General features: G+C 37.1%; 1 protein-coding gene across 1 annotated transcript in view; it reads right to left on the reverse strand.

Annotated features, from left to right (window-relative positions):
* Positions 1–8,148: 8,148 nt before the first annotated feature.
* Positions 8,149–21,195, reverse strand: part of DST (dystonin) — a 374,223-nt gene continuing 361,176 nt past the window's right edge. The window contains exons 83-90 of the mRNA XM_012648708.1: positions 20,338–20,492; positions 20,090–20,164; positions 19,200–19,217; positions 16,332–16,449; positions 13,821–14,020; positions 13,299–13,409; positions 10,329–10,452; positions 8,149–9,426 (exon numbers count right to left, since the gene is read on the reverse strand). Of these exons, the coding sequence (XP_012504162.1) occupies positions 9,164–9,426; positions 10,329–10,452; positions 13,299–13,409; positions 13,821–14,020; positions 16,332–16,449; positions 19,200–19,217; positions 20,090–20,164; positions 20,338–20,492 (1,064 nt within the window). The 3' untranslated portion in view covers positions 8,149–9,163. The remainder of the gene's footprint in view (positions 9,427–10,328; positions 10,453–13,298; positions 13,410–13,820; positions 14,021–16,331; positions 16,450–19,199; positions 19,218–20,089; positions 20,165–20,337; positions 20,493–21,195) is intronic.

Below are 21,195 nucleotides of genomic sequence, written 5' to 3' on the forward strand. Positions count from 1 at the left end.
TCCACCCAGTTGAAACCATAAGTCAGTCTAATCCAAAACAGTGTTTACAATGATCTGCTAAAGCCAAGGATTTCTCTGCAAAGCCAAGCACAAATCAGTTGTGCATTTTGAATTTACATCACGTCAAAGGCCCACGTTTCTTGTTGCTTCCCAACTGCCATGTTAAATCTTTCTACTTGTCTTTTTAAAAAATTTTTTTTTTCTTCCTTTCTCTTCCTAATTTCTCCCCACATTTAGCTCTCAGGTAAGTAATATTTGCATACACTAAGTGAATTCCATTTTTTAAAATATGTGCTTTCTTTTTGTTGGTGGTAAAGCGGAATGGGGAATATATTTTTAGTTTTTTTTTTAAGTTGCCAAAGCACTGTAAGGCAAGAAACTGATATGGGCTGAAGACAGAAAATAAATCTAAAAAATAACTGCTTGCACAAGTAACATAGTCTAGTAGAAAGATAGTGGGCTTTGGGGTTCAGCCAGAAGTGGGCTATGAAACATGAACTTACCTACTTATTGAATAGTCATGGGCATGTAATTCTCAGAGCCTCAGTTTCCTTATCAGCAATTTGGGATAATTCTTACCTCCAAGCATTGGGTGAGAATTAAGAAAACACGCATAGAGAGACCTGCAAGAATCCTAATTCCTTCCAGTTCCTGCCAACGGTATGTTTAGATTGGGGGAAGGGTAGGGAGAAAAGAAGGAGTCACATTCTCCAAAATGGCTTCAGTATTCTTTTGGCTTTTCTCTAGAAGCAATAAAAACTGGAAACTAGCTCTATCACCTAAAAGCTGATGTATGTATACAGTATGAAAAATCCTATCTCAATTGCTTAATGATCGTTTAACAATAATTCCTTGGCAAGCTGGCTCATGGCTGCTGTAAAAAACTCTAACCAGTGTTGCTTCATTGCACATAAAAGCTCTTGGATAAACTTCAGTTCAAAGTCCACAAAATAGTGCCCTGCTCATGAGGTGTTTTGTGCACTTTAATTTTCTAGAGAATACTATGAAGCAGCTCCCCTAAATATGAAAGTGATTTCACTGGCACAAACCAAATGTTGAACCAGGCTGGAACACCCATACAAGGAGGGAGAGGCCACAGGGGCACGATTTATCTGTTGCCAAACTTATTTCCTTTGCGTCACAAGAGTATGGCTCTTTTAACATGCATGTGCCACAAATGTGGGATCTCTTGGAAGAAAATTTAAATGAGATATTAACCCTGACCAGCTAATTAATTCCTGGGTGCTCCTAGGCCATGAGAGGAACATTTAGATGCCAATGACAACAAGCATATATTCCAGCCATAAGAATTAGGTGTCCCACATCGAGAAAATCTAATGTCTCCATGTAACAGCAACCTAGAACCTCCAGGGTAACAAAGGGAAGGGAGATAATTGAAGAAGAATGAGGTAAGGTGACGTGTAACCAAGATGGGATGAGGTGGGTTCTAGTGAGTTCCTAACCCGAAAAGTCCTCACCCCATCAGTCCTCTCACCACGTTCGAAGAATGTTTGTTCAATAATTTCCCTGTGCCTCTCTCTTAGGGAGTCACTGATGTCCATTTATATTCTAACCTTTTTTGTTTGTTGTTTAGAATGTTAGACAAACTCCTGTGGCTTGAGATAGACAATCTTTGCTTGGGTGTTTCTGTTGCTCATTTCCAGATATTATAATTCTTCAGTAAAGTGAAGTTTTGAAGAAACATTCTTCTTCCAATCTAGACTGTGTTGAATCAGTAATTGAATTTTGATGTTGTCATGCTTTAAACCACAGAATGATGGAAAGGATTTTAGAGACTTTTTTCCCAAGATTTTTAAACCAGTCTCTTCATTACATAAAAAAGTTAAGGGATTACAGTACAGCTTTTCTGATTCAGTATTGTGGCAGGCAGTTTTCAAAGATGGCCTTCAACAATCCCTGCCTCCTGGTAATCATGTTCTTGTATAATCCCTTGCCCTTGAATGTGGGTAGGAACTACTGAATATGGCAAAAGTGATAGGTTTTTATACTTAGGTTATGAAAGACTATGATTTCATCTTGCTAGACTCTACTGCCTTCTTGGCTTGAACACTTAGATAAAGCAAACTGCCAAGTTGGAGGGGCCCATGTGGCAAGGAACTGAGGGGTGCCTTCCAGCCAACAGCCAGCAGAAACTGTGACGCCCTTAGTCCAAAAGCCCATGAAGAATGGAATCTTGACAACAACCAACTAATGAGTGAACTTGGACCCAGTCGAACCAGTTGACCCAGTTGAACCTTGAGATGACTATGGCTCCTGGCTGGCACCTTGATTGCAGCCTCATAAGAGACTCTGAAGCAAAGGACCCAGCTAAGTCTTGCTCAGATTGCTGACCACAGAAACTTTGAGATAATTTATTTGAAGTCACAAAGTTTTAGGGCAATTTGTTGTCCACTAACAGATAACAATACAAGTATCACCCTATTTCCAGTTTTAAAGACTAAAATGATTACCAGTAAATAACAGTGTCTTTGGCTGGTTGTAGCTTAAAAACATAACTGGGGATACTAAAAGTATAGCATGACATTGAAAATTTAAAATAACAATCACCCCTAAATTTATCAATGATTTATTATGAGTATTGGGATAACAAGTGATTTTATTTTCCTTTTAGTACTTCTATATATTTTCTAAATTTTTTGATTAACTAGTTTTAAAATCATAAATTGACAATAAAATGTATTACTGAATGTATAAAATATTCTACTCTCAAAATGCAGTCAATAAAAATCAAAGAAATGTACTAAATAAAAATTCTTCACTGAATTCACTACCTTTCAAACATGGTTTCACAAAAGCGAATGATTCGACATGGATATATTAAACTGACATTTAAAAGACACATTTTCAGAGGTGTATTAGAGTAAGAGTGAACAAGACAACACATACATGAATGTACTAATATAATTTGAAATAAATTTGGTGACAGAATTAGGATAAATGCCCAGGACCATCCTATACAGCACTGTACTCAAACTGGCCAAAATGAAGCAGGAAAATCTGAATGTACATCATTATTTATATATTTTTTACTGGAACTTTTTTGGTTAGGTGACATTATATATATCTCCACCCTTGAAATATATTTTTGGAAACCATTTGATTTAAAATACTACACTGAGACACAGTCAATGAAAAGTTCCAACATTTATCTCTACATATTGTCAGTGAACTTAAGCAAAAGTCTACTTCAAGTAAGTCATTTAAGATACTATTGGCAGCAGAGGAGGAATCAGAACTCTTTGGTAGCTAAGTGAAGAAACAACTTTACAGGGAACTCATTGTGCATCTTGTAATGGTTGAAGTGGGAAAGGTTGTTAAATATTAGCTGCCTCGAATCAGACCATGACTCAGCAAACCAATTCTATCAGGTTGCTACCTTCTGGAGCCAGATAATTTGATGAAACATGAAACAATGGAACATAAGGCATTTCCAATACTCCAAAGAAGAATCTAAAACTATCTTAATATGAAGTTTGCTACTCTGGAAAAATCCAGATCTCTGGTATTGTCTCCTGAGAAAGGCCATGATCACATCTTCCTTATGAAGTTACCACCTTTAGAAAAGACTACATAGGCCCAGGTGTAATGGTGAGATGCAGTGGAATGATCATTGGTCTCAGCATGGAAAGATCTATCTACTCGGTCATTTTATAGCTATGTAACCTTGGACAAATAAGCACCTCTCTTGCTTCATTTAAATTATTCATAAAATTCAAATAATATTTATCTACTAATTCGATGACTGGTTGGGAACCTCATGTAAGATATATATATATGTTAAGAGATTTATAAACTAAAATTGACACACAAATGTAAGACAAAAAAATCAATATGAGTGTAATCAAGTGTAATAACTAAGATACAAAAAGTCTCCCAGGAGTAACAACTCAAAATTAATCCATTGTCAGATACGGCACTGTAAAAATCTAGGAAGACATTGCTTCAAACCTATTCTATTCCTCTGACTTCATTGGTCAGTTCTCAAACATATATGCTGTGACTAGACTATTGACAAGAACATATATTCATTGGCAGGTTATTTTTGAAACAAACTTTTCTATACTGGATAATTAAAACCATAGCCTTGTACATTTGTCTACCTGGTTGGTCCTCCTTTCAGAAATGTAGTCTTCACGGTGGTAATTCACTTTTAACTCATTCCCGAAGCCATATCTAATGAGTATATACTGAAATATCATACTCCTGAAGCCTGAACTCCTGCCTTCTCGAAAAGCCAGAGCTACACACACGTACCCCTCAGCCTACTCAGGGCTTTGACAGTGAAAGGCAGCTTCTTCCACTCTCTCCCCCACTGCAAGGGGGTGACTGTGATTGCTTTCTCCACGCAGATTCTGTTGTAAGCATAATAAAAATCAATGAAGAATTGGAACAGCTGACACTGATGTTTAAAGAGATACTGAGGCCCCCAAAATTTATATTCTTGCAACCTTCAGACAATGCCCCAAATATAGGTCCCTCTTGGTCATGCATTCGCTCCTGTGAGCTCATGCATACTTCTCTAGCCTTCCACTACTCTGACTCAAACTCCCACCCACAGTGAGCCTCCCTCCCAAATCCTTTCCTCTGGGTACCCTAACACCCGATTCTGAGGTAAACACCCATCCTATGGCTCCTGCTTCCTTCCATTGCTTTACCTGTTACACCTGACTGAAAAAACAAACCCCCGCTCTAGGTCAATTAACTTTCTGTCCCCTCTGTCCCCAAGCTAGGCTGCACCCTGGAGATCGGGGTAACTATAAATCCATGGCCTCAGCTATTTCAAACCTTCTTAATCTATGACCTTTCCCTTAACTCTAGGCAGGAAATCTTATCTTCTAATTTACTAAGAAATAAGACAGTGCAGAATAACTCCCTCATCATCTCTTCTCACATCTTAATCCTCCTTTCTTTCAGTCCTTCACATCAATGGGCATGTTTCTCCCCATAAGGCCAATTCCTCCAACCTGGTATCTGAAGACACTGGAAATGAGGAACTCAGCAGTTGGTCGTTGTAGTAGCACAAGTGAGAGGTAACGGGGGCTAGAACTGTAACTGTGGCTTTGGGAATGTTAATATGTCCTCTCAGCCTCTCTCTACCAGAACAGGTATGCATGTCCTTGCATGTCTAGTATCAGAGGAGAAAGGAAGAGACTTTGTAGCATAATTCCACTCTTTGGAAAAAGATGGTTGAGAAGAGGTAGAAAGAAGAAAGTAATATAGAACAATGAATTATAAAATTGGATGTATGCAAGGTGACCTCATAGGATGTGGAAAGAAAATAAGACATCTATTTATATTTACATTTCTTCTAAAAGGAGGAGGAGGAAATTAACCTTCACTAACATTTACTACAGACTGACACTGCTGCCATCGTTCCAGTGACATCCACAGTGCTCTCATTGTATCTGAGGTGACCCGAGGGCAAGGGTGGAAGTCCCAACAGCCTCTCAAACTCTTTGGTTTGCTGTCAGCAAGTGCAGCAAACTGCAGTTTATCTACGTCAAGTTGGGTGAATGTACACATTTTTATTATCTCTTTTTCACTAAATAATCTTTACAAAAAATGGTCTAAACAGATCCCTACAAAATAACCATGGATTTAAGACATTTATAATGCAAGAATCATATAAGCAACAAGAAAATGGCAGAGATGACACTTCTCTTCCTTGAACAAGTTCCTCATCAGCCATATCATGAGTTAAACCAGAGACAGTCTCATCCAATTTGCAAAAACTTGGCCAAAAATGTTGTCAAGGCTATATAAGATATGGACGTACACCAATGTTGCTAAGATAAAGCTCATTTTAAGATTATAGTGAGCCTTGAGAAATTAACTAATGATAAAATACATGCATATAATATCTTAGAAGAAATTAATGTACATTGGAGGTGTTTGCTCTTAAAACCTGTACTGATAGGAAGATGCCAACAAAGAAGTCTGGAGGCCATTGGCACAGAAGTTAGAGTCTAAGGCTCTGGGAACTAAATTTCTAGTCTGTGCCCTGGGGCAAAAATAGCTGTACTTTAAGATTAGTAACATTCTAAAAGAATGTTTTATTTTTATTTGGGAAAAACTTCTGAAAACTTCTTAATCTCTATTTTGTTCCCATCTCCCATGCAGTCCTTAATTTCCAATAATGAAGTACAATAAAAGTGTGAGTAAACTAATATGAAATTCCTTTGAACACACTTTGCTTTACATATATTCTTAATTTAGAACATCAGAAGCAGCAGCAGCATAAAAGATCTCCTATTTTTGTGGTCCTTCTCCCTATTTAACTTCTACATAGCCACAAGAGATGCATAAAATGAACCAAATTTGCACAGTTTGGTAGGTTAAATTAGATATTTTAAATAGTCCTACTATTTCTTGTGCAAACATCTTGTCCCTGATTTTATTCACTTCCAAGTGATTTTGGTAACTGTCAAATCAATTTCCAACAGGACTAAAAGGACTTTAGTTACTAAAGTACTAAAAGACATAGCTAAAGTGTCTTTGCCTTCTTTGGGGGACCCAGGGGGCAGTGTCATCAGACACGCACAGAGAAACAGCAGGCACTTGCAAGTGTATTGTTGGTGGTATGAGATCACCCATTTGAAGATAAAGTACACACATTTCAAAGCACCTGCTCAAAAAGGAGTAGACATCTGTATCTCATTACAATTTCCCTTGTTACAAATACAGAGAGCAAGTTTAAAATGACCCAAAAAAGAAAACAAGGTCCTTTCTTCACCTCCTCCCCTCTTTTCATTTTACAGGTCAATCTGGGACAGCCCTGGGGGCACTTCCCAAGCCCTCCCTCCTGCGTCTGAGATTTGGCCAGGCCCATCCTCTCTGTACTGCTGTCAGAGAGGATGCTCCCTTATTGCAAAGGAAGGTAGCAGCACCTGACAAGAAGTAGTTTTGATTTTTAAGACAGAAACAGTCTACTCCACCATTCCGCTTCCTTCATGCTTAACAGCCAATCTGTCCAAGTAAGACGTTTGGAGTTGAGGTTCATTCTAATGTTCTGTTTTTTAAAGAACAAAAGAAAACAAAAAAATAAAGAAGAGAATAAGAAAAGGAAAAGAGAAGGACTCTTCAGAAACCAGCCTTGAGGCTCAGGACTATCAGCGTAAGAGGAAAGAAATGATCAGGTATCATGTGGAAGTGAGGAAAGCTCCCCCCGAGAGCAAATGCTCCTTAAGGAACAGGGAGCAGTTCCTTAAGACTTCTTATATTAAACTACTTATCTTTTCCAAAAAGCTTCTTTTACTACTAAAAAGGCAAAATCCTTAGCTCTTTAACAGGGCTAACATTCAAACAGTTCGAGATAAAATCACTGCCTTAAATTTGTCTTTGAAATGGAAATGTGATCATATGCAAAGCACTAAAAGAGTAAAAACAATTTCAAATGCCTTCTCAGATGACATGTTTATAATCAAATGCATGAACCATACAGCATGTGATCCCATAGGTTAGAATTACCCTTTCCACCAAGGGCTCCCACCTGAGATCCACGCCTTGACAAAGAATGAATTATGATTGCTTAAAAATGGCACGTAATTTATGCTGGTGGAAACTCCGGGCTCTTCAGTGTCGGTCTCCATTATAAAGGCCAAGCAGGAAAACATAATACTGTTCCCTTGAACCTGAACACCACCGCTGCCACTTGGTAAACTAAATTCACAAAGTTATGCAGAATGTTGGGTCTGTCATGCCCAAAAGTAACAATCTGCTATTCTTCTAAGGGTACCTGTTGCTATTTTCATAGGTAGGAAAATTTTACAATTTGACTTTTAAATGTACACAGGCCAGAAGAATACCACTATATTACCTTAATAAAATCAGTCATCCTGTCACACACCCTCTGCTTTCAGTTCATGTTTTTTTAGTGATTTGTTTATTTGTTTCCCCTTGAAAATAAGAGGAAAGGAGCCTGGTAGCCTCAGTGTCACCGACAGTGGCCAGCACAAGGCTGGTATTTATTAAAAATATTTGTAGAACGAGTAGTTAACATTATTTTAACTCCCTGTTTTTGATGTCCTCCCAATTTAGCCTATTTACTATTAGTAAACATAAATATATAACCTTCATTTAAAATAAACAACAGAAAAGTTCACTTTAAATAATCAGGTATTCCATATATTCAAGTGAATATGTTTTATTAAATGCATACTAATCTTTCTATAGTATGTGAGTATACATAATAAATTAAAATGTATATATTTATTAAATATAGATAGATATAATACCAGAACATGATTATTTCAGATGAGAAATCAAAATAAACCCATTTTTAAGTATCTTTTGGTCACTCCAAATTGATATTGCTCATAAAAAAATACACTAATTTTCCCTGGGGAAAAAAATTAATTCCGTAGCAATGCAGTTAAGGGACATGTTTTATTTCATAGCTTTCTGCAAGCAAAATTGCTTTGATACAAAATGAGTTCAATGATACAGGTGCTACTGTCCACTCAAGCAAAAGAAAACCTCACATGTAGATGAATGCACTTTATAATAATATTCTTACGGTATAATAGGTCTAATATCCAGGGTGCCTCTGGCCTCGCGGAGAGCAATGGCACAGAAATGCTGCAAAGTACTTGAATAGCAGAGTCCCGGCAAGTGCTGGAAGTAACTTCCTGTGAGTTCTCTGTCAGATAGTGCTTAAAGAATTGTGTGTGGATGTGTTTGTCTTTCTGTCTTGTGTCCTTCAGCTTACATTTGAATCATCTTAAAATATATCCCCTGTGTGTGTCTTTCAGCTTTTCAGAGCTTCCATAAACGGGAGAAAATGTCATGAGGTATCCTTAACGTTAGCAATGCACGTAGTGCTGTGGTTGTCAGAGAGGATGTAGACTTACCTGTAGGTACAGTAACTGATTTTAGTGTGTGCTCTGCACGTTACAGCGCAGAAATGTTAGTGCATGTTAAATTCTTTCTTCCCGCTCACGTACGATGTGACTGTAACCCCAGAATATCTGACAAAAAGAAAATTATACAGATAAAATAAAAAGACAAATACACAAATAAGGCCATCTGCAGAATTTTAAACTCGCCTCTTACAATATTTCACAAGAATTTCTACATCATATTTTACATTGTTCAAACTTAAATAATAAATGCTCGAGGAAGAATCTTGGTGGAACCAATTGCACTATCTCTTTGAGGACTTGTCCAATTTGCTGGCAGGTGATTTCCTCTGCGGTGTGGGGATTTTGGAAGGCTTGGCTGTGGATGGCCGAGAACCTGCTCGGGGCGTAGGTCTGTGCGTCTGGGGGACAGCCTCCACGTCTGAGCACACGGACTGGATTTCTGAAATGTCAAAGTCTGATGCGTCACTGCCTCGGCGGCTGCTGGCCCTGCTACCAGCTTTGCTTCCAGCTCGACTTCCTGGCCGGCTGGGAGTCTTCTTGGAATCTGAGGAGAGAAGGCAGGGATGGGTCACCTTTATGATTGGGTCCATCTGCAACTGATTTTTGAAACCCGATGCCACCTTTAATCTCAACATTTTTCCCTGACACCTAGTAGGCACTCAGAAAATACTTGTGGATTTATGGCCTTTCCCTGTTATGCAAAGGTAGGTGGCTTTACTCTAAGTAGACACAATACAGCAAAGGCGAGATTTACATACAAAAGGTAAGTTTGGGCTCACGTCATTTAAAACGGGATTCCATTTATTACAAACAGACATAAGGAATATTAAGGAATATATCTATCATTTAAGATTATGCTTTCTAAACTTTAGCATGTGTACCCAGGGATATGTGCAGTGCAATCAAGGAGCAAACTTTTAGGTGTAAATCTTGCCTGAGAGCAGGTAACTGCAAGAATGTATGAATTTGAAATATAAAACTTGAAACTTTAAAGAAGCTTCATTCTTGTTGAGCTCAGAACCCAGGGGTTAGTAAATTCACTATTCTGTGAAGGAATTGGGGGGGGGCCCACTGGTGTAAGGCTCAGTGTGGCTGAGTTTTTCCAACCACCCGAAACAGGGACCTGCTTGTGCAGTCTTCGAGCAGGCAGAACAGCCAAGACCTTCCCACCTGGAAGGGGTAGAGTACTGTTGTATTTTTTCTTCTGTTTCACAGTAATTCTTCCATCTTTCTTTGGCACTTTCCAAAAGGGACTTTTCAGTCAGTTGCTACCATGACTCATTTATCCCCTACCTTTGCTGGAGGACAGGGACTACATGCCATTTTAAAAGAATACATTAGTGTCAATTTGTAATTTCTCCCCCAAGGAAGGGGAAAAAAAGGGACTTTAATCTTCAGATGATCACGCTGCAGAAGTCATTCAAAAGAGAAATGCACCACACTCACCAGCAAATTGTGTTCGGACTCTGGCAGCCGCAGTTGTTATCAAGCCACTGTCCTCCCCAGAGTGGAAGCTTTTCCCTGATAAATATCCTGGGAGTCGAAGCTTGCTTCCTTGTATTGGTGTTCCCTGTATTTAACCAGTGACAACACATTTCAAGATATTGCTCCTGTGCCATGATACTCCACCAACACCACTTCTTTACAAATGGGTGGAAACCCTCTGCTAGACCTCTTCAGGAAGTGAAGGGGCAGAAACTTTTCAATTAAACGGGGCATGAGGTTCTCACTTGTTTTTCTCCCCTAATTTCTTATTCTCTCTCTAAGAATTCAAAGGAAACTTTCTAAAGAAAATTAATTGATGGTTAAAGAGAAAACACAAAATGGAGATTCCCAATGGAGTACGAAAATGATGGCAAGGAAAGAAAGACAAATTAAACAGTGAGTACGTTAGTATCTTTTAGACTGTCAGTGAATATTACAGAGTTAAGAAAGTTTTGCCAAAAAGATGGCAACTGCATGGCGTAGAGAGGGCGCAGGGGCAATGAAGAATTGTGCTTGGATAGTCTGCTGCCTCCAGTGCTTTTAAGGAACTAGGCAGACATAAACAGAGATAGAATGACAAGTAAACAAATAACTGGAAAGCTATGACTTAAACAAACTGAACTGCAAAAAGAAAAAAAGAGTGATGTTTTATAACTCGGCACGATACCACTTCACTTCACGGCTCTATCACCTTCTACAGTCTTTACAAACAAGATACATAGGGCAACATTTGGGGAAAATTCTTTAAAAATACTACAGGATTTTGTAAAAAAAAAAAAAAGTCTAAACAATCATATCTATGAGATTTTATTATAAGGCTAAACTCACCGCATTTTTTCAGATCACTACAGCATTTTGAAAAGTCTCCCAAAATTAAAAAGATAAATAAATCTCTTGAGGAATATAAGGGATGCAATATCCCTCAATGCACACTCAACGAATAGAGCCGGGGATCTATCTGGAGGAAACGAATCTATACAAATTAGATGTGTGCATTTTTTAACAATTGATTTTACCTTTATTAGATAGCTTAAAATGTTTAATAAAGCATATGGAAGATCTTTGATACATCAAAGTTACATTTATTCATATTCATATAATTCATCTATATATACTATAAATATACTTAGGTGTAGCATTTAGGTGTGATTTGTGTACATAGAATGCTCGAGTTTTCAAAATACTTTCACTCTCATAATCACAATAATCTTCACATTCACTTAATTCATATCCTTTCTACAAATGTGAAAAATTAGGGCCCATTTGCTCAAGATCTGACAACACTGATCTAGTTAAATTCCTAACTTAAACAGAATCCCAACAATTCTTGAGGGAGTAAGAACTTACAACTTGTGAAACATATCACTCAAAGTAGCATCACCCTGAAAGACCAAAATCATTCTTCTCAGAATGCCTTGATGGTTTTTATTTTATTGTCACAGACCCTTCCATAGAAACAAACTGGTTTTTTTTTTGCATGGTTGATTGGTTTTCATTTTATGAGGTTTTTTGAAATGAAACATAGTTTTCCATTAGTCAAAATAACATACGTTGCCTTTAATTTGGGGCAGTTTCTACTATTTAAAAACTTAAACTAACATAGCATCATAGCCCTAAACATTTAAAATAAGTGTTAATATGTCACTTGAGGTTCTTTAAACTTTTCTCAGTTCTTGCTATAGTAGTTCTATTAAGAAATGACAGATGTCTCTAGATGTAATGTATGATACTAACGTTGCCCACTTGGTAGGAAGGGATGGAAATGGTGGGCTCGAGGGAATGAAGAGGAAGAAATAAGGAAATGCTGAAGAATGGGTCGTTTTGGTCCCAATTCTCCCACTTATCAGCAAAGGGCTTTCCATGAAGTCATGAAAGTAAGGAACTTTTCTCTGCCTACCGCTTATTACTGATGTGAGGATTAAGTAACAGATAAAGTGTTTGGAAAGCATGAAGGGCTGTGTACAGTTATTATCTTACATTTTATACAAGGGTCCAGGCTGTTAAGTTACATTCTTGATCGTTAAGATGAAATACTCCTTAATTTCAAGAAAAAAAGGTACTTAGGGACTTTTTCACCCTAATTACTATAATTCTAATCAAATAGGTGATATTTGTTTGTGCCTTTGTCATTTCACAGAGAGGTTTCTTAGAAAAGATACGTGGCTGACTTTCAATTGAATGTCAATGATCTATGAGTTAGTCTTGGTAAATTTTGTATCCCCTAAATATTTCATCCCCATACATCATGCTATATTAGAAAGCTGGAGCATGCTTAAGTGATATTAGTTATTAAAATCTACGAAAGATACATTACTTTTTGAAAATGACAGATAACTTTCTGCACATCTAAGCTCACCTCACTGACCCCTGGGCTGATAACTGACAGCTTATGTCACACCCGCCCAGTGTTTTCAGGCAGAAGTGAATGCACTGTAATTCAGAAGAACCACGCCCACAGCGACCACTCAATACGCATTCTTTTAGTTTAAGTGATTCTCTTGCAAATAATACTGCCTCTTACTCCCATCTAAAGGGATTTTCTGCCCAAATTATGTCTAGTAGCAAAAGCATACCATAAGCTTTAAAAGAAATTTTACTTAGGTCTGGATATAATCCCCTGTATTTTACTCTCCCAAGAGATAAAGGTAGAATAGAGTGAGAACCAAAAAACAAAGGCGGTATAGTGCCTGCAGGTGTGACTATGCCGGGCTGACACTGTTCAAAAAGCCATAAACTGTCTTTTCTGTTAACCCCTTATTTTCATGTCTTCCAAGAACTGTCAGGGTGGTTCTTATTTTACAGAAGTCTACACAAAGACATACATAGTATTATCAGAGGTACCTATATTAAGGGAGTGGTGAAGCAATGTTAGTGGGTGATAGTTTCAATTAAAGAAGACTGTTAAGACTAGACTCTGGGGCCTTACAATACCTCTGCGGATGGCACGGGAAAGTCTGAGCACTCTGCAGGTTTACAAGGAGTTGACATTTTGCTGTTTGTCAACCATGGTTTACCATAATTGCGTGTTAAAGGATGGAGAATCTGTATGGAACAATGGCAAATCAAATGTAAAGGACAGCAGATAAAAAACAAAGCCACAGAAAGAGATATTCATAGCAAAGAGTCACATTTCAAGGTGAGAATAATAATAATCAAAAATAAGTGGAAAGATCTGATGGTAAATCATATACCCCAAAATAAATAAATAAAATAAATGAAAGCAGCTTAAAAAAAATCTGAAAGATAACAAAGCCCCTATACAGATCATCTGTATATGGGCCGCTAGGCAAAAGCATATATACATTTTTTAAATCCTTCATTTCCAATATCATGAGAAGGAACACAAAGGGAGACAGCTAGTCCTACAAATTCTAGGGACTTAAATAAAACATTCAAACATATACCTAGGACAAAGACTGCACAGGAGGAGGAACAGATTTTATCGAGTCCTACCTTGGGTGTGCTGGTGGCAGGGACCTGCGGGGAGGCCGCCTGCCCAGCCTGACTGGACACAGAGGCAGATCTGTTGGGGGAAGCTCCTCGTGACGAAGGCCGGGATCTTCGGCCCCGGGGTCGGAAAGCAGCCATGCCCTGACTGGCGCCATCCGCTAAAATGAACTTCTCGCGCAGTTCCATGTTCGTTCTTCCTTTGGCTGGATCACACACGCAACAATGCACATGAAGAAGAGAAGGAAAAGAAGAGGTACTCAATCGTTTATGAGAAGAACAACCACCTGGCACCAGAGATCACGCTGAGAATTTCAAGAACATCTTTTTGCCATGCCAACTCCAACTCAGCATAACAAAAAGTCAAATGCATTCCTTTCCAATGCATTCCTTTTGGATACAAGTGAGTTGGGCAAGGAAAAAAAAAACAAGTGTGCTTATTCTAACACTAGACACCAGCAAGAATAACCACTATTAAAGAAAGTGTCAGCATGAAAATGGAAAGCTCATGCTAAAATATTGTTAATCCACCAGCTACTGATGCCCACATGGTTTCATTTCCCTTTCACCACACTGAGAAGACAAGCCGGTAAGGCAGGACTGTGTCTTTTGCATGTACTATTGGGGTCAGGAGAATGGCAGCATGTTAATATCGGGATTAATTAAATGATAGAATTACACAGAATGAGAGATGGTTGTTAGTCATGATGACAACATATAAACTTCCAGATTTTTCACTTAAATGAGGCAGCTAGTATTTTGATTTTATGCCTTGAAAAACTGTTTTACCAACATGCAATAACAAACACCAGACCCAAGGATCCGTGGGGTCATCAGTGATGCAGCACTCATACAAACACATATGCACACGGAGAACACTCCACAAGAACCCGATGAGCAACGTGTTAGCATGTGTTCGATCACTTACGTAACACCTGCCTTTGCAACACACCCAAAGTGGGTCAAATTTTCAGAATTTAAATTTGGAAGCACCAGCTCAGTTGGATATGAGTTAAGCCATACGCGATGGATGAAGCATGTTACTTTAAAACAAATGATTAAAGCAAGAATGTAAAAGTAGGAAAGAGAAAAGGAAAGAGGGGAGAGGCAAAGAGAGGGGTTGCCAACCTATAGTAGGCTGAGTAGTAGTAATTGAAGAGTTTGATTCCGAACGTAACATTTTACTCCCATGATGATGAACTAGAAAAAATGACACAGGATACCAATCACATTAAAGAATACTGTTAGCAGAAGAAGAAACAAAGTACAGTAGTTGAAAATGCAAAGGGTGCTCAGATCCGGCCTTCAGCACACATTTTAGAAGAAAAGTTGCATCAGGAAAAGAAGCACTCGAAGATTTGACTGAATTAAAAAAACGTATCTGGAAGATTGTGTCACACTAAGTTTCCTAAGCAGCCCAAGAACACTACATATTCTAATTTCTTCATTTCATAAATGTAACTGCATTTCACCCTTGGCTGCATTATTTTCAAAATATAAACAAAATGGTTCTTATTTTACTTCTCTCGCAGGAGTATCTTTGGCCAGCAAAGAGCAGGGCTACTGCATAAGGTTGTATAATAACCCCTGGTGGCCTTGGCAGAGAGACCCGCCGACTCCGACCGGTATATACCAGGTGGTGACACCATCACCAAAACCAAAAGGCCCTACCGGAGGAACCCTGGCCTCCCACTTGGCAGGCTAAATAGGCAGCACTGGCACAAACATTTGATGTTTGTTTGTTTAAAAGATTAAAATGAGTTCACAGGTTAAAGAAAATCATAACAGTTTTATTGTTTGTTTTTCCCAAAGGTAGAAAAATGGATCTACTGAGTAGATGGTACCTAATTAGAAATGGCAATCAAGTGACCACTTGTAATGTATTAATAAATCAATTAAGAATTCAAAAATTGACTGTAGGATCTGAAGACAGGAAAATTAAAAGCTAACCTAGGACCTTTGGGCTGGTAGATATTTCCAAGAGCTATAGTGTTATATGTTTATATTTTTAATGTTCTAATCTGCAACTTCAAAATGAGAGTCAACTTAGTTGAGTATTATTTTTAAACTGTTTAAGTATTGTTTTCCTCACCTCCCCTTCACTTCATAAAAGCTTTGACTTTTAAACTTTTACTATCCAGTATTTTCAGGCTTCATCCACTCAATTTTCTTTCATTTTTACTTTGTTATTTAATGATGGACAAAATCCCTTCCAGGGTTGGTGTAACTGTTTCGAAAATCGCAGAGGATCTCACTAAGAAAATCCATTCTAGTATTTCTTGCCCACCTGTCTCATATTCATCCAGAAGAAGTAAAAAAAAAAAAAACAATGAGAAGAACATGGTTTACATGACTGCCACAAGTTCTCTGGGAACTTTAGGCTGACAGACCAATGTGAAACATTCACTATTGGAATAAATGACCAAAATTATGCCCAGTATGTTTTTGATGCTGGAAAGTACTAAGAAATTGCTACACTGTAATGATGCTGTTATCTTGACATGAGCATCTCCTTACCCCTGCAGGGATCGTTTTTCACTAAGAACTCATCAAGCGCCATCCATCCACCTCCAACACGAACCATCACAGTACTTCGAAGGATCCGAACCAGGCGCAGTTGCTGGGAGTCTCCGAACTGTGCAGTGAAGACAGAAATAACCTCTAATTGTCAATAATAATTCTAAACTAAACAATGATGTGCAATCTGCGGTAGCTTAAGCAACCGACTCTAATGTCTTGCTTAGTTCATAGCGATTAGTAAAATCTCAGAAAAGGGGGTTTGTAATGATCTGCGTTAGACTGCTGCATGCTGATTTTAGCCCCAAAGAAACAGTTTGAAAAAAGATTACAAAGGTTATCAAGTATAATATTGAAGCTTTGGTCTAAAAATTATTTTTCTTTCTTGTGATAGAAACAATATTAGTAAGGTAGTAATTTTAAAATGTTTCCAGAAATTAAACACAGCCATGAAAATAAACACTGGTCCACTGGTCCAGGGCTTATACAAAATAAGATGACACTAAGGAAAATTTAATACCCTTTGATTCCTCTTCATTAAAACTACCTTTTACATTAAAACTGTTTTCCACTAAAATATATGGGAGAAATTGTCATAAGCTCATTTTGTTTTCTCTAAGAGCAGTTTTGACTTATAGAGAATAAAGGTGTAAGTGAGTATGACTAATAAAAATTTCACAGTCAATTAAAACTTTTGCATCTCTAATGATCTAGTAAACCAATTTGTTAAAGGCTGCATTAATATGCCATTTCAGATTACTATAATATTAGAATGGTCACGGGCACATTATTAATGATGCAGCTTCCACAGCTGTTGGTACCATAACGGTTGACCCTGACAAGCAATCATCCTTGTCTTGCCCTTTCAGATGGATCGCCAATCACCTGTATATGCTAAAAATTCTCCAAGTCCTGAATAAATTTCTAGACTACAGGTAGTTCCTAATCATAGCTTTATTTGTTTTGAAAGCCTGTGAGAAATGATTTTATACTTTTAAATCATTTCTAATAGGCTCATGTCCAACTCATAAAAACTACCAGACTGAATTTCATGGTTGCCAACCCAGAAGATAACGAAGCAAAATGAGCAGTCAATTAAACATTAATAGATTCTCTTTAAAGCAGGTAAAACGCAATTGTGACTTTGACTATGTTGTTAAAGTCATGATGGATAAACAGAAAACTCTAAAGTAGAAACAGTCTGTTACTTTTCGGCAGGTTTTGCCATTGAATTTCAGGAAGAGAACCCTAAAACAAAGCCAACCAAGTTCCATTCCGGATCCTCAAACTCAGAAGGACCTAGAAAGCACGTGAAATGCACCAGTAGGAACTCATGTGTTTTCCATCAAACCTTGTTAAATCGCTATTTCTAAATCTGATTTCGAACACTGAGACTTAGACTTTCCTATAATTGAAACTGTTCCTGAAATTTAAATGAAAATTTGAAAATAAAAAGATATATTTATTTTGTTAGAAAAAATTTGGTGCTGCTCATAAGCAAAGGGAAAGAAGGGGATTTAAAGAAAATTACCCTTAAGGAACCAGATAATTTTGGCCCACGATTGTGCTCGAAACAGAAGTGTTAAGGAAGTAACTAAAGGTACTTTATAGAGATGATATTTCAATTCCAACAAATGTGAATAATTTTCAATTTTATTTTAAGAGGGCATTCTCCAGACAGCTAACATTGTCTTCAGAATTTCCCTAATTTTCCCAATACCCAAATCGTGAGACAATAAAAAATAGACTAATATTGCTATTTGTGCTTTTAGTGAATAAAACCTTTTGAGGTAAATATTTCTCTCATCCTCTCCACAAATAAAAGAGGCAATCCCATTTGCTGACTCGGAAAATAACAAAAATGGAAAAGTAACATGTTATGTATTACAGTATAACTAATGAAAGTTTAAAAAAAAAAATCTATTCAAAGTAACCGAGTATTTATATTTTAAATACATTATTTGCTTGCAATAAATAGGAGTAATAGATAATTTGAAACTTGAGATGTAATATGGCTTAAAAATGAAGTGGCAAAGTAATATCTAATAGATATGGTCAGGTACTATAGATAGCATGATTCTTTCCAAAAGCTTAGAGTAAAAAGAATCTTCTTGAACAAGCTGAAATCAAAACAGTATTTCTTGTCTTTAGTTTCAACACTCTGATCATGAAGCAGTGCCACTAGACAGTTTATATTGCCTCAAATGTCAATATAAACATTTGGTCAATATGGCATAAAACGTGACTTTAAGATTTTCTGTAAGTTATATGTGATAACTTTCCTCAAAAGGAATGACATCCCTTAAAACCTGCAGGGTTAACACTTCTACTCACAGGATGCGAAGCCCTAAATCAATGATTTAGAACAAGTGGAAAAGAGCTGCTGTGAAGAGAATATGTTACTCGTGGCTGAGGACCAAGGAGACCTTTCAGTGCTCTGTCTTCCCATGTCACTGCCAGATGCTGGTCATCCTCTGCTACCTGTATACCGTAAGTCCTAAATAGTCAAACACCAGTGAGGCTACACAGAGATGTGTGGAGAATCAAATTTGTATTCCAATGAGTATTTGCATGAAATATATGCTAATAGTATTCTAAAAAACGGGAATTGAAAATTGCAACATGGTAGCCAAGTTACAATTCATTATCTGGTTTGCTTAAAAGTAATCTCCTCCTTTGAGACACAAGGCAAAAAGGAATCCTGGATCAAGGACCCTTATAGCGCTTACAGAGACACCACGCCAACCAACAATGTAGTAGCTAGGGAGACAGCATGGGGAAGATTGGCCATGGCAAGCTTTAATGACTATGAATTAAAGTTAAAAAAAAGTCATCAGGAACTTGAGAATACATTCCACTGGTTTATACCTGATTTCCCAGGAAGAACTGATAAAAAAAATGAAAAATGGAAGAAAGACACAATTAGTTCAACAGGAAACTTTCTGTATGACTCTAGAACACACACACACATACTCACACTCTGGGCTTCTGGATGTAGTATCTAGTTTAGAGATGTGCAAGCACCCAGTCGTCCCAATTTCAAACCAAATAATCAGAAAATTTTCTCTATGAAATTTTTTTGAAAATCTTAGTATTTCAAAATTTAAGTTAAAAATTTGAATGTATAGATGAATACTGTTGCATTGACAAGTAACACACTGTATTAGGGAAACTCAGCACATTTCCTATCTAGCTACTACAGATACGAGATGTTCCGAAAAAGAGAAAAAAAAAAATAGAGGAAGAGTGATGAAGTCACATTGTTCTTCTGTTTTGAAGAGGGTGAACCAAGTTAACTGAGATTTTGAATAAATGCAAAAATTACTGCACAAGTGGAATAAACATTGCCTCTTTTTCATATTTATAAAAATGAGTCAATATTTTTAACTTTGTGGTTCTGGTTTAGAAGAGCTTTGATGTTAGAAATCTGAAAACTTACCTCTAATCATAATAAAATATATTATAAAGTAATATGAAACAATCTAAATATATGACATTTGAGTGTTTTCTTGTGAATAATTTTCTACTTCAAAGTAATGTACATGTTGTAAATGTCAAAGATACATCCTAATGTACAAAATGCAGGCTACCTTTATATAATTTAAAATGATAAAAGTTGGGAGGTTTCATATACCATTAAATTTTGATATAAGGTAAAATAAATAATGAGGATTCCTGGAAAACAATGCAGATCAACTTGTATACACATTTCAATTTATATCCTTTAAAGGAACTACAAAGTTATTTTGAAAACTTACCCTGTACTTGTTATCACCAATCTGTTCAACTTGAAATCGTTTTGCACATTTACACTTAGCTACCTGCCTTGTCACCTGCCAAAAACAACGATGAAATATTCACTTTAATGTTAATATTACATAGTGGAATTCTTAAAATTTCCACAACAACTAAAGTGGAAAATAAATAAAATGGTTGCATGAATTGTGCATGATATCCTAGCAGAACACACTATTATTGTCCTAGGCAGTGGAAAGCTAATGAGTACCTCATCTTCGATTTTGTCAGCATCTGTGATAGGTTTATATGCATCTTTATTTGGGTGAAGAGCTGCTACAAATTCATAGTAGTCAATATATCCATCACCGTCTCTGTCAAAGATGTCTGCAACTGCACTCATCTCCAGGCGACTGGTTGGGAACTCTAAAATTTTCAAAACGAGAGTAAGTAATCTAACTTGTTAATTCTGCCTCAAGACATTCTTGACAGCACATTTTAATCTTGGTGTGGCTGATCAAATATATTAAAATCCTTTTTAAAAAACTGAATGGTAGCTATACATATGATCCAAATTTATCTTTAATTACTATTTGGGTGAATCGTATGAAAATGTTGTGTTTGTAGGTTGAAAATCGTTTAGTATCAGCAATTTTATATATGGCTCAACTACTACTGAAAGAATTATTAGTATGAAATAATACTTCAAAAATGATGCCTAGTAATATCTGTCAGGAAAATCATACACAAATGACTGAACCATCAAACAAGAAGGTGACTAATATCTTAAGAATTTTTATAGAGTTCTGATTTCCTATTAATGACAATGTTAGATCACAATGTGAATTAGAATGAAAAAGAAAGGGGCTTGCATTTATTGACTTCCTATTATACGCTAGGCAACACAAAAACTAAAGAATCACATCTTATTGACTTTATTATACTAATGAGGACACAGAGTCACGGGAGTGAAGGAACATGTCTGTGGTTGCACAATTAGTAAGTGTGCCTGACTCCACAGCCATAAATTTTACCAAAGATACTTTGGGTGGTAGCTTCCCAGCCAACTTTAAAGACGTTGTTGTATTAGTAACACAAGCTTATTTTCTTTAAAAATTACATCAGTTAC

This window comes from Propithecus coquereli, unplaced genomic scaffold, assembly GCF_000956105.1.
Source record: "Propithecus coquereli isolate 6110/MARCELLA unplaced genomic scaffold, Pcoq_1.0 Scaffold292, whole genome shotgun sequence".
Lineage (NCBI taxonomy): Eukaryota > Metazoa > Chordata > Mammalia > Primates > Indriidae > Propithecus > Propithecus coquereli.